The 14,167-nt window shown below is 41.0% G+C and overlaps 1 protein-coding gene across 3 annotated transcripts in view; it reads right to left on the bottom strand.

Moving 5' to 3' along the window:
- GRHL1 (grainyhead like transcription factor 1) overlaps positions 1-14,167 on the bottom strand; it is a 62,923-nt gene that overhangs the window by 38,723 nt on the left and 10,033 nt on the right. For all 3 annotated transcript variants that reach the window (XM_054988840.1, XM_054988850.1, XM_054988832.1), the window contains exons 2-6: positions 8,994-9,180; positions 7,069-7,139; positions 4,789-5,179; positions 3,454-3,530; positions 1,288-1,444 (exon numbers count right to left, since the gene is read on the bottom strand). In XM_054988840.1, the coding sequence (XP_054844815.1) occupies positions 1,288-1,444; positions 3,454-3,530; positions 4,789-5,179; positions 7,069-7,139; positions 8,994-9,180 (883 nt within the window). The remainder of the gene's footprint in view (positions 1-1,287; positions 1,445-3,453; positions 3,531-4,788; positions 5,180-7,068; positions 7,140-8,993; positions 9,181-14,167) is intronic.

Below are 14,167 nucleotides of genomic sequence, written 5' to 3' on the forward strand. Positions count from 1 at the left end.
AAAGACTGTCAGCCAGTTTCTTTCCCCCTTTTTTAAAGGTCTATTACCCTTTAAAAAAAACAAAAACAAAGGAGCCACGCAACTCAATTCTGTTATTGTTTATGATCGCATCTATTAATCTGTCATGGACTATGAAGCTGATTTAGACTGACCGAGTTTATTAGTCTGCCTAATGGAGTATTATCTACTCTGACTAGAAGTCCCTCTCCAAGATCTTAGTCTTCTGCATTAAATTGGAGGTGCTGTGGATTGAACCTGAGATATCCAGCATGTAAGGAGCATGTGCTCTGTCACTGAGCTAACAGCACGCACATGCCAAGCATCTGAGAGGAAGTGGAGCCAGCCAAGTGCCTACTTCTCAGACTAGTCTCCATAACAGGGGCTACCATGAAGGTCACAAGAAGAGAATTGTAAAAGTTCTGTACAGGGTGGGGGGGATCACTATAGAACTGATATACTAATTAATAGGTTTAATATTACATCATTCCAGTTAATAGTTTTTCTCAACTGAAAAATATTCCTAATGGGAGAAATGCCATTTTCTCTCTCTCTCCATCTTTGTCCTGTTTTGAAAATCTGTTTTATTCCTAGCAACATCTGGTCCCCTTTATCCTGCAGCCCACCCAACATGCCATTTTAAGACTATGATTATAGACTTGGGGCTCTGTCACTGTGCCCTGAAAGTACAGTTTCTGTTCTTCTTCTTCTGCTCCCACCCAACTGGACTAAGAGCTCGCATGCTGCTTTCAGATACTTTGGCTGGTCCTCATAGAAGGTATGACAGGACTATTGCTTTTGGGATTTGTCTGCGGACCAACACAGCTTCTTGCAATTTGAAAACTTTAAAAACTTTTACAAATCCATGTCTTCAAACAGCATTGCAGAATAATAATTGAGAACAACAACTGAGCCATGCTTTAAAAAAAACATCATTGGGCTGGGCTGACTGGCTGTCAGCCCAGCACTGTCTCTTTTTTTAAAACCCACATATTTATAAAGCAAACACACACACACACAGGGTACCTTAACTCAGGATCAGTGAACAAATGCTAATTATGCCTTAAATATTAACACTTGCTTAAGAACACAGGACGTGCACTGCTGGAGCCAACCAAAGTTCATCTGCTCCAGTTTTGGTTTTTTCAGTAAGAACCCCAGAAATTGACAGACACTAGGCAGGCCACCAGAAATTAGCTAGTGGTCCAACAGCTGACTCTCTTCTGATCACCTAAGGAACACCCCCACATCCACCTTTCCTCCAACAAACTTCCTTGAATTACAACTCACTCGAACTTTACTGATGGGTTGATGGATTCCTTCACCACCACTAATTTCCTTCAGTGTGATTGGATAAAATTGGCCCTTGTTTAGGTAAGTCATCGTATTATCCCCTGGCTTCTGCCGAAGCGATTTGGAAGCTTCCAGAGTGTATTCAAAGTTGTTCCTGAAAATCAAAAGGGGGAGATTCATAATTAAATTATTTCTGGATTTATCCTAAAATCAAAATGCCAAATAAGGAATGGGCCTGTGTACCCCTACCTCCTCTTTCTCTTCTGGCAGTCTTTTTCATGTCATTTTTTAACACTAGTAATCCTCTTATTTAGGACAAGGAAATCCAACCAACTTGATGCATGTTTCTCTTGCAGTGACCATTTCATGTCACGTTTTTCCTGCTTGGAACACACTAAGTTTTTCCAAGCTAGAAAGGCATAACTTACAAAATGAACATTAGAAAGAGAGCCTTCTCTTTCTTACTGATCCAGAATGCCATACCATAGCTTGCAATTTACTCTTTACACATGATGAGGAGTTAGTTGTCAATTACACTTGATTATTCCCTTTCAACACAGGGCTCCTGATGGTTCACAAGGGGACATCCCTTCCTCTCTCCATATGGAGTCTGTGAATACCAAGACGTGACTTGCCCAAAATCCCAGGCCCCGTAGGGATCTGAATCTAGGACTTCGTGGTCCAAGGCCAGTACTGTGCCCATGAAACCATGCACATATCCAGAGTTGCCCAGAACATAAATATGCTTTCCATGATGGAAAACAATTTTAGAACACTTTGCCAATAATCACATCTATGCAGAGATTTAGAAAGGGACTCCGAAACCTTATATGTACAAGCAGAGGACACATCATTGTGCTACCCTTTGTGTTTTCTGAGTAGTCCAGCAGGCATCCACACCTGCTACATGTTCTGCACAACTAGGGCCATTTTTACACTGCTTACTTGATTGCACAAAACTCCCGGAACGACACGTCTTCCTGACGCGATTTCCCGCGATAACTCCGATTATCGCAGGAAATTGCGCCAGGAAGGCACATCGTTCCGGGAGTTTTTCGTGATTGGTAAACAGTGTGAAAATGGCCCATATATCCAATTTCAAAGAAGAGGGGCAAGTATGTTATTTTATTAGATTCTCCAGAGTGCATGCTATGAAAGCTCAGAAAGTCACCATATTTACACGCTCCAAATTCCAGTTGGCTCGTTAACAAGGACCACATTTTGAACCGAGCTTCCTTCGTCCATGGACTTGCTCCCATCTGTGTTGATGGGCAAAAGGCTTTTTAACCCATTCCGTACTAGTTAAATGAGAGAACTTTTAGCAGAGCTATCTTCTTATTATGTAATTCAGCTCACTCCTGTTTACCCTGTATTGGCTTACAATGGGAGCAAGGTATACAAAGACTCTGCTGGCATCCATACAGGGGAGGAGGAAGTTAAAGAGCCCTTTTTCTCTCTTTCTACTCTGGAAGCAGGAGGCTGAAGAGCTTAATAAGAAGGAAAGTCTTTGGGATCAACAGCTGTGTGGGGTCCAGATGGAAAATTCTAGAGGATGGCTTGACTCACAAATTGCCAGTTGTCTACCCTTAGTAGGGTTTCCAACCTCCAAGTGGAGGATGGTATTCTCCTGAAACTGCAAGTGATCTCCAGACTAGAGAGACAAGTTCCCCTGGGGAAAATGGCAGCTTTGGAGGTAGGACTCTGTGGCATCAGATCTCACCTGAGCTCCTTCTCCTCCACAAACTCTGCCCTCCCTAGGATCTGCCCCTAAATCTCCAGGAGTGTGCAACTCTAATCCTCACCCTGAAAAGCAGAACAGAGCAATTATAACTTAATATCTATCTCAATTAAGTGCACCTCTGTAACCACTAATAGGTTGGCCTGGGATGCTGAACTGACAAGAAGAAGCCTGAAGACGAAGTCACATTTGATGCAATTCAACCAGTTCAGCTAAACCTTTTGCCAAACCCAACCGATAAACAGTGTTCCAAAAACAAACAGAACACAGATGATCATGTCTCATCATCCACAGCACACACATTTTGCTCTGAAAATCTTAGTCCTTTGAAAGAGGGGGGGGTCTACATTCAAGTGAGCTTGACTTGCACATAAGAATGTCTCTAAATAGTTGGATTGGTAAGATAGGGTTTGTTAAAAGATTACCCAGCAATGCTTTCAAACACATAGTCTTCAGAATTTATGCTGGCCATCCGGAGATTCAGCTCGGCAGGAAAGAAAACCTGGGAAGCATCAATAATTATTTCAGCCATAGAAAAACAAATATCCAAAAGAGAGTCAAAACAATGCTTTAATCCTGAATTTATCATGACTAAACTATTTGCAATCCCCACACACCACGACTAGCATTAAAATGAGCCTATATAAACAGGGGTTTTTTTGGAGGGGGGGAATTAGGTAGCCCAAGTATGGCATTCTTTTCACACAAGTGTCACCAATATCTGTTAACAGACAACCTAATGCCTGCTGCTAATATCAGAGAAGCGGGTTCTTAGCTGGGGCTTTCACTCTCAATGCCAGTCCATTTGTTTTAAAAAAAAATGAAACCGCACATTCTGCCAAGACTCAAATATCAGGTCCAAAATGTAGTAAACAACCTTAAGCAAAAGAACTCCTGTTTCAGTTCTGAATGGGGATAATTAGTGATAATTGTATATTATTTTAATTTTTTCAGGGAAAGTTTATAAAAAGCTGGGGGGGCATTCAATTTTGATATCTAAATAAAATACCCAGAAATCTACGTTTTGTTTTGTGTTTAATCTCTGCTATTTTATTCTCTATAGTAAAAACAAAGAATTAACATGAGCAAAAGCAAAACAAGATACACTCAAGATCTTTTATAAGCACACACTGAAGCTGAAAGAACTGTCTCTTGAAAAATGAGACCTGTGCCTTTCGTAGCGATTTTGTATTGTCCGGGAGCAGCTATTGTTTTAAATTTAGTATATTACACCCTTAGGCCTTTCTGAGAAAATCTTCTATTTCTAATCCACTGGATTGGGATTTCACGTTTATATAAGAATTAAATAGGAACTTGATATCCATGAGCAGACTATGGAAAATCAGTGTGTGTGTGGGGGGTGTGTGTGCTGTGGGTGCTTTGCATTAAAAAAAAAAGAGTCAAAGTAGCGGTAACTCCAGTTCTGTACCACCCAATGAAATTAACCAAATTTGCCCAAACTTTTATTTTGCAGATTTTACTATCTTACATAAAATCTGCTCATCATGGCAAAACCTTATCCAGCAAATCCATTGACTTCTGAAATTCCCAGAAGTCTACACAGTTTGAACCATCTGTGAAGGTTGCTTTCAAAAGAGAAAAAAGCACATGAAAAGATTTTCAAGCTTCTTTGGGAGGCTGATTCTGTGCCTGATACCATGTCCCATGGCTTTTCTCTGGTCCCACTGGATTATGGAAAACACACCATGCCATCAATCTACCCTGAGAAGATAAGCAAACGATTCTGGCTGTTGCCGTACCTCTTGCACTCCTTCTTTAAAAGGCTCTGGGAAAGTGGAATCTGGAGTACGCCGCTGGGAATTCTGAGGCTGGGAGCTAGAACTGAACTGGTCAGTGTTGAGACTCCTATCTAACACCACCACTCGCTCAGGTGCCTCAGAGTGATAAACGGTCGGAGGAATGCCGACAGTGAAGCTGTGCGACTGCGTTTCTGTCTTGATCGAATGGGTCGGCATGGATGCGATGGATACTGTGACAGTTGTGTCTGGAGTCGTTAGGTGACCCCTCTTGTCAACACCCATTTGGGAAGTGTGCGGAAGAACAATATTCAAAGGCATGTTTTTCAAGACTTGCACTCTGTTTTCGCCAGTAGAAATGAGCGGCTGTTCTGTCATACTTGGCATGCTGTTCCTTGGGGAAACATAGAAACAAGTTTGGTTTGATCAGACTGTGCACATCGAGCACTGGAAGGGGGCAAGGGGAGGTATCAATTTCTAAACAAAACTACCCCATGCTTGAACTAACACTTAGGATTTCTCTGTAATTTTCTGTGTGCAAGAGGCTTGTTCTGGTTACTCAAAAGAGTTACCCTGAATCAGAAGAGACTGTCAATACTATGCATATAACTAATCTGAAACAGTAACAAAACCATCTTTTTAAATGTAGCATCTGAACCGGATTATTAAAAAACTAATGAATCTGACCAAGAAATGAATCCAAATTTGTAATGGTTTGCCTCCCTGGCTAAAAGCCTAAAGTATCAGAAGTGCACAGAAGGCATGTATATATATATATTCTCATCATATTTTGACAATGAACACACTGCAAGAATTGGGAGCAGGCATAAATACAGTGACCAAGAGCTTCAACTATAGGCCAGAAGTCCCCTCAAATCTCAGCTCAGTCATGAGCTGACGGGGTGGCTTTAAGCAAATCACTATCTCTCAGATACTTCGCCTGTAGCAATTCTCAGAGGTTAGTTGATCTTACAAGATTGCTGTAAAGCTTACTGTATGCACAACTCTTTCTGTTTAGAGCTGAAAGGATTTTACATCCAGCCTCACAGTGAGCCTTATACAAACAATGAACTTATCTAACAACCATGGGTGACCCCCACTATGAGGATAAAAAAAACCCCACAAAATGGGCCATCCATGATTAGAGGAGCTGTTTCTGCATACTTAGAGAAACCCCCAGATGGCAGAAAAACCTGACATGTAAAAAAAAAAAAAAGGAAAAAAGGAGAGGGGGAATTAGATTAAAAGTATTAAAGTGCTAAGATCTCACAAGACCACAATGGGTACCATATCTTGCATATCATTTTGTGTTGCCTAGACAACAAGAGCCAATGGAGATCTGAGATCTTAGGCAACCTAAATCATGTCACTGAACCCATCCATCCCCTGCCAGAAGAGGAAAAGCAGAAGAGGTGGCAGCAAAGGGGGGGGCAATCAGTGGACAAGTAGGAGGCAACACAGGAACCAGAAAGGGAGGTCTATAAAAACAGAGGGGAGCAAGCTGGGAGTGGCCTCTCTCCGAAATCTAGTACTAGAACAGAGCCTGACCTGAAGAAATGCCCTCTGCCTATTCACCCCTCCACATGTTTTACTACTTGTGCTGCCACTGCCTGGAGTTCCTCTTCCTGAAGTCACCAAGAGCCAAGCTACAAGTGACGCCTGACACAGGTTGGACACTTGTCAGCTTCCCTCAAGTTTTGATGGGAAATGTAGGCATCCTGGTCTTGCAGCTGTAATGGAGAGCCAAGCTGTAAAACCAGGATGCCTACATTTCCCATCAAAACTTGAGGGAAGCTGACAAGTGTCCAACCTGTATAAGGCATCACTTGTATCTTGGCTCCAAAGCTTGCCTTCATGGGTCAACCCCCTCCCATTTACTTCGTTCTGCCTGCCATGAGCACAAGGAGAAAAGTAAGTAACACTAGCCAAAATGTATTCATCTGGGGGCTTGGATCCTAACCCCACCCCCTTCATGCATGAGCTAAGTACTTCCACTTGCAAAAGACAGGGAGGGGGGATCTTTTGCTGCTTCTCCCTCTCTCACTGCTGCCTCCCACTTTGACCCCCGTGGTGTTCCTTGGGGCCACTGATTCGCAGGAGCATAAATTCGGGGGTCACAGAGGATGAAACACAGTTCTGCTCATGCTACCAAGGAGGCAAACTATAGAGGCTCCGTGACTATGGGGGGGAAATCATGATTTAATTATACTCAGTCTCCTTGTATAGGAAAATTCAAGGCAGAGTAGAGGGTTTTTTAAAGTGCTGCAATTGTGAATATTGAACCTTTTGCTATGATCTTGCTCCGAGTGATCCACATCTGGTTTCACCGCTGGTGTTCTCCTTTCTCGGGGAACCTTAAAGTACGAAATATAAGAACAATAAATTGAATCCTATCTAGAAGAAATTATACTGGAAGAAAAATTATTTTTCTATACATTTCTCCAATGTAGTAGCAAAGAAGACAGAAACAATTTAGGCAATACTGAAAAAAATATGCTACAGAATTTGATTTTGGGGAAGGTAAAAGGACTCTTTAACCCCCTCCAGGCTAAACTGAGTAAGAGAAGTTTAAATAGAGCTCCATCTCACTACCTAGCTGTGGCTACCATATGTGGATAAGCCTCCAAGGTGCCAAACCCTATAGCTACAACTTGCTAAATGCTACGTAAAGCAGCAAATAGACTTATTTAAAGTGGTTTTTAAAAAGTACAGCAAAGATCTTAACATCAATAGATTAGAACAATTGTACTGTAAATACCAAGAATTTTTTGCAAACTGGTTTCCACATTTGGAGACATTCACCTAATGCCTTAAAAGCACTCAAATCAGCTGTTTTAGCAACAACATCCTTTTAAGTAACAAATACAAGCCATTTAAATAACGGCATATGCACCCACTTTAAATTACAGCAGTTACAGGTTGACACAACTTCTTAAAGGAGAAATGATTTGCTAAACGGCTTCCAGCATGAACTTAGCAAGCCAGACTGAAGCTGTGCTTTGATCATTTGTAAGTCAGTCAAGGGACACTCTGACCTCTTCAGTTCTCAGGACATAGATTTTCAATTGCTGGTGGTCTATATATTTCAGGAATTCTCATATTTCATAACCCTGAAACTAAGCTAAACATGATTTAGGAATTACCTTTTAATGGGCTACCAGGGGGTTCCCAAGCATATATTTGGCTTTCAGTGCTAATATGGAGGTGAGAAACATTTGCAAGGAAAAGCTGGCAGATGGAGGAGGGTTTACACTCTACCATCTATGGATTCTCCACCACAAATTGTTCCCGTGTTCAGGGGGGCACAGACAGGAGAAAACCTGTTCTTGGACCCATGCTGCCAAGTTAACATGCAGATTCAGTCTTATAGCCCAAACAGCCTCTCTCTTAAAACAGACACACACAGTACGCCTTTACCACATACCCCAGGTCAGCAGCAGGTAAGTTTTGAATGGCCTATAAAAACGATGAGATCCTTAACATACTTTAAGATGATATCTCTACTCATTTCTTGTCCAAGAGCTTTCCAACCCATTCCTCAGAAAACAGTTCCAGGACAAACACATACTTTCACATATCATAACTCTACATATCTGATGGAAATGTCAGTTTTAATCTTTAATAAGCTAGTTTCTAGTATTCATGAATAGCAAGAAATAGTTGAAGATGGTCTACAGTTGCTTTCAGTCTTCTATTGCCTGCATACTTCAGAGACTTTCCCACATGGCACAGGTCACTAATACTATTGTTTTCCTTTCTACATACTCCATTACTTTGCAACACACACATAATTTTCTCAGTGTAACACATTAAAAAGCAATTTCTAGACGTATGGAACTCCTTAGGAATTGTTATATTTTGGGGTTTGTATGATTATGTTTATGTGGAATGGGTTTTGTATGGTTATGTTTTAAGTTAATGTGGAATAAATTTATTATTAAAAAAAACAACAACAACACCGTGACCTGTTCCATGTTATTCCAGAGCAGGTTGCTTAATCGTAACCTGAAAAATAATGATCTGATACAATCTTGTTTTTACTTTGTGCTGTATCACCAGAAGTTCTCACCACGTTATTTAGAACCACGATGACATGCAGCTGTATCACATTCTCCAACAAAGCAAAAAAAGCCTGGTCTTTCCCTTTCTTAATGAAAGCAGGCAAACCAAAGGATGCTCAAGCCTCTTCAGAAATGACAAGAAGCTACCTTATAGTAGTCATACAGCAGTCCCAGGGCAGCAGCGCTGTCTTCATCCCCGTTGATGCTCATCATGGCTTTTGTGGCTGCCGTAAGAGGGTTTTCAAGGAAGGATTTCCAAGCTTCATCCTCACTGGTATAAGCTCGCCTCTGGGAGTAGAGGGCATCATTCTGAAGAACCAAGACTGGCCTTTTGCTTGAGAGAGAGAATAGAGGACACGCACAATAAGGTTCAAAGCACATAATGAGTGAGATCCTAAAAGGTCCATGTGGATGCCTAAGAAACACATTAGACCGTGCTGGTTTCCCCTTCCGGCTACAGCTTTATGCAGTTTGGTGTAATGGTTAAGAGTGCGGGACTCTAATCTGGAAAAACAGGTTTGATTCCTCACTCCTCTGCTTGAAGCCAGCTGGGTGACCTTGGGTCAGTCACAGCTCTCTCAGAGCTCTCTCAGCCCCTCCTACCTCACAGGGATAATAATAATATACTTTCTCAACAGCTCTGAGTGGGCATTAAGTTGTCCAGAAGGATGGTATATAAATCAAATATTATTATATTATGATTATTATAGTAGGTTAGATATCATTCAGGCAGATCCCCCTGGTTTCAATGGCAATTTTCCAGAGCACACTGCAATAAGGATGGGGGGCAGGGATCACTCTTTAGATACCAGTCACAGTATTCAGAACTTTTTTTTTAAATAAAAAGTTATGCTAACAATATAGTTTGTTCTTTTGAACCGGCTGGTTGGCTGGAACTCTTTTGAACCGGTTGAACGACTAGAACTCACATTCTGGTCTCATTCAGTTTAGAAAAGAAGCAACAAGTTTCAGTTTAATTGAAAGTTTCAGTTTAGTGGAAGTAACTAACCAATCCAAGAGATCGGATCAGATATGTGGGCCGTCACATTAGGTAGCCTGCACAGTACCTCGGGGGAGAGGTTTGCAAAAATTTTGACCATTTCAGTTCAACACCTCAACTCAAGGGGCTACTTTTGACCTGTGAAACTTTAAACAGCATAAACTCCTCATAACAATGACCTATTGTCATACCCAGACCCAGCACGCATAATGCCCAAATGGCATCTCGATCATATAATCTATGCAATAAGGAGGGCCTTGAGAGACATTCATTTCGGCTGTTTCTCCAGCTACAGAACTTGGAAGCTCAACTAAGTCCAAGCTTCCAGGATCTAATTTTTAATATTTACTTCATATTTACTCTTTTAAAAAAGAAAATCCCAAACAGTAAACCTCACAATTTTGACTTGCTGGTCAGTGTGGTATTATGGGTAGAGTGTCAGACTAGGATCTGGGAGACCCAGGTTCAAATCGCCACTCGGCCACAGAATCTTGCTAGGTGATCTTGGGCCGATCACACTGTCTCAGGGCCAAGCTACAAGTGACGAATGACACTTGAACAGCAAGTGGATTGAGTGGAGCGCAAGTGAACAGGGAGAAATACTCTTGCCGTTCAAGTGTCATTCGTCACCCTCAGCCTAATCTACTTCACAAGGTTGTTGTGAGAAAAAAAATGGAGGAAAGGAGAATAGTGTACACTGTTTTAGGTCCCCATTGAGGAGAAAAGGCAAGGTGTAAATAAAGTAAATGAATCAATATAAAATAACTCAGATACTAAAGGGAACTTGAAATTAAATTTTCTACCATATTGTTGATGTTATACTTTGAGGGTACAAGTACATGAAGCAAGTGAAGCCCTGGCAAGATATATAAAGAAAGGGGACTGGCTTCATGTCAGACTACTGATCTACTCAGCTCTGAACAGATCCCAAGACATTTAGCAGATGAAGGATCTAATCTCATACCTACACGGGACAAGCTTTACCCATGAGACCTCTGAAGTTATGTTGACTAAGGCTTCAAACACAGTATAATAAATCATCTGAACTTTACATAAGAGAGAAACTTGGAGTCATAATTATAGAGCAAAACATATATTCGAAAAGTAGAAGACTCCCTCCCATTTTTTTAAGTTAGAACATTAGTTTCTGAATGCCATGAGAGTACTTAAGTTTTGTGTCATCCTTTGGGGCCAGAAAGCAAGCCAAAACTTCCCTGATAGAAGAAGATCTTCAGTATTGTATACATTCCAGTGATCTTTCAGCCAACAAGTTCACCTAGGATTGCCATACTCCTTTACCCTCCTGGCAAGAGAAAAGGAGATCCAGTACTAACTTTTTTTCCACGCATGTGCACTCCTGGGCCACTTTCAGGAAGTGATGTCATTGCAGCAGGCCCTTTGCAGCAGGCTAATTTGGGGCCCTAACGGGCCTGATTCGGCCCATTCAGGGCCCAAATTGGCCTATTGCAAAGTGCAGGAGCACTCTCAGGGCAGTGTGATGACATCACTCCTGGGAGTGATGTTGTTGCGCCATGCTGGGAGCATGCCCAGGAAGCCTGTTCCCTCACCTTTCCCCCTTGCCAGCCAAGTGAGTGGTGACAGGGGATGGAGGTTGGCAGTGGGGGATCCCCTGCCCCACCGGGGGACCTGGAATCCCTAAGTTCACTCCTTGCCAATTTATGCTAAAAGGAAAAACTGTACAAAAAGGAGCATTTTAATCAGCTTACTTTGGTCTAGAATTGTTTGGAGACAAACCCCAGTTGAACAAGAGGGCCGTCTCTGAGTATTTGGAAAGGCAGAATGTTTTAAGGGTAATGCTAATTTTTATAAACTTGGTTCACAAAAAGTTGCAAAGCATCCACTTTGTCCAAGCAAACCCCACCATGTCAATCAATGCTGTCAGAGCTGGCTTTAGACCAGTTTTCTTCCAGTGTACACAAAAGTTAGCTGGTATTTCAGACGGAATTTCAGATGTACTTAAAATAGTGGTGTGAGGGACTTGCAAACACAAGATACCATCAAGTCATGGAAGCAAATACATGCAAACACATCTTACAGAGAAAAAAAACCTGTCAGTACTATTGTCACACTGTAGCCAGATACACTCAACACCTCTTTTCCAATGGGATAACGGTAGAGAATGAATACATTAAAAGGAGAAACAGGACTGGAGACAGCAAACGGAACTCTCAACCATCCATTGGAATTCATGAATGAGCATAAGTCTTTCCACAAAACTGGGAGCCTGACCATTTTAGAATTTCTAATTGTCACCAAGAACCATTATATGAGAGAGCAAGTTTTGGGTCCAATAGCACCTTAGAGACTGTTAAGTAGTGGGTTCAGACTCTAAAGTGATTTCAACAAGCTCTTTATTCAGCAGGAACATCTCTGAAACACAGGCAGCAAGCTGCAAATATTTATACACAACTTCAGCCCCCAAACCACGCCCCAGCTTTGTTAACACCCAGTAAGAATCACCTAACTAGAAGCCCTTGTTTGCATCAACTATATACATTGTAACTTATTTACAGCATAGCAATTGGTCTTCATTGTGCTGTTATGATTGGCTGCTGCCGGCACTAAAAAACCAATGACAATGCCGACTTCAGGAGCCTTGTTTGTGATAGAAGCTCGACCAATACATAACAGAGATCAACTAGGTTTTCAGAGTGTGAGCTCACACCCTGAACTTTGACTGTTGAAAGTTCAAACCTTGAAAATCTTGCTGGTCTTTTAAGGTGCCACTAGACCCAAATGTTGCTCTTCCAACATGGCTACCCATCTGGAACCATACTGTGTGTTCATCATGTACACAAGTAGGCTGGCTCTCTCAGTTCACACACCATACATTTGAGTAAGATTGTGGTTGCCTAAGAAAGCTCACATGACAGCATTTTGTATTTTACTGATCATTAGAAAAAACCATCTAAGGACCACAAGGAGGAATCACAAACAAGCCGATTCTATTCCAAGTCACATAAAAACTGGACAAAAGCAACAAGAAATTTCAACTAACAAATAGGTCCTATACAAAACAAACATCCTGTTGTTGAGGCCCTCTAATAATACACTTCAAAAGCATCAAGAACTATTCTAAGACTGAATAAAATCACATGTATTAATTCCACAGTAAATTGATGCCACAGTACTATATTAGAGACCTGTTTGGCCTCCTCTGGCCAACATTTTATCTCCTATGCTGTTAAATGCCTATGTAAACCTATGGCCACAGTCATTCGGGGATCTGGAGTAAAGTGTCATCAAATGCTGGCTATGCCCAACTCTAGTTCTCATTTTCAACAGATTCATTGGACTGTGTACTGCAAGTCAATGGAAACGCAATGCCGGTTTAGATCAAACAAGGGCATTGATGCAGAATACCAGCAGATTATAAACCAAAAAGTGCAGCATTGGAGAGGTGTGCTTGAATGCTTAATGGTTATTACAGTATTCCTGGCATCGGATGTAAAATTTCCAGAAATTTTGAAACCATTGGAAAACACACACAAACATATCTTTTTTTGAAAGAAAAAAAAAGGAAATGTAGAGGAAAATTGAAATATATGTAAATTCATTGCTTACTGTCTGATAGAACTAATTTTACTACTTGAAGAACATAAAATGCATTCTTTATAACTTATTTAGCATATAAAATAGCAATATTTGACATATTTATGGAATTTAAAAGTGACAGCAGAGAACTGCTGTAGCACAGTGGTTAAGTGGTTGAGCCGTGAATCAGCACTCTACTGGTTTGAATCCTACTACTGCCATGAGCTCAGTAGGTGGCCTTGGGTAAGCCACTCCTCTCAGCCCCAGCTCCCCAGCTGTATAGTCGGGATAATTATGACACTAACTTGTTCACTGCTCTCGGTGGGGCACTAATCCATCTAGAAGAGCGGTATATAAATGCAGTTATTATTATTATAAATGTCCTAGTTTTTTAGAAGTAAAATTGCAAATATACCCAATAATTGAGAGAGAACTACAAGCTGATGCACCATATGCTACCTTTGCACATGTATCTTACATTTTGCTATCTTAAAAGTAGAAAAGATATGAGTTAAACAGACAACCCAAGCTTTGTGGTAAATAACATAAATTACATTACTTAGTCAGAAAAAGGGCCACCCACTCACAATAAAACTAATAGCATATTTTGATACGTAGTAAAACTTATCATAATATTAAAGCATTGAGCTATCCAGTAGTGTATTATCAGCATACACATTATAGCATTTAATTACATTCAGAATTAACCACATTTAAAAACAGAAGTATCAGCATCTCACATCTCTAATCAGAATCAGTTTCTGAA

Source organism: Eublepharis macularius, chromosome 1 (assembly GCF_028583425.1).
Source record: "Eublepharis macularius isolate TG4126 chromosome 1, MPM_Emac_v1.0, whole genome shotgun sequence".
Lineage (NCBI taxonomy): Eukaryota > Metazoa > Chordata > Lepidosauria > Squamata > Eublepharidae > Eublepharis > Eublepharis macularius.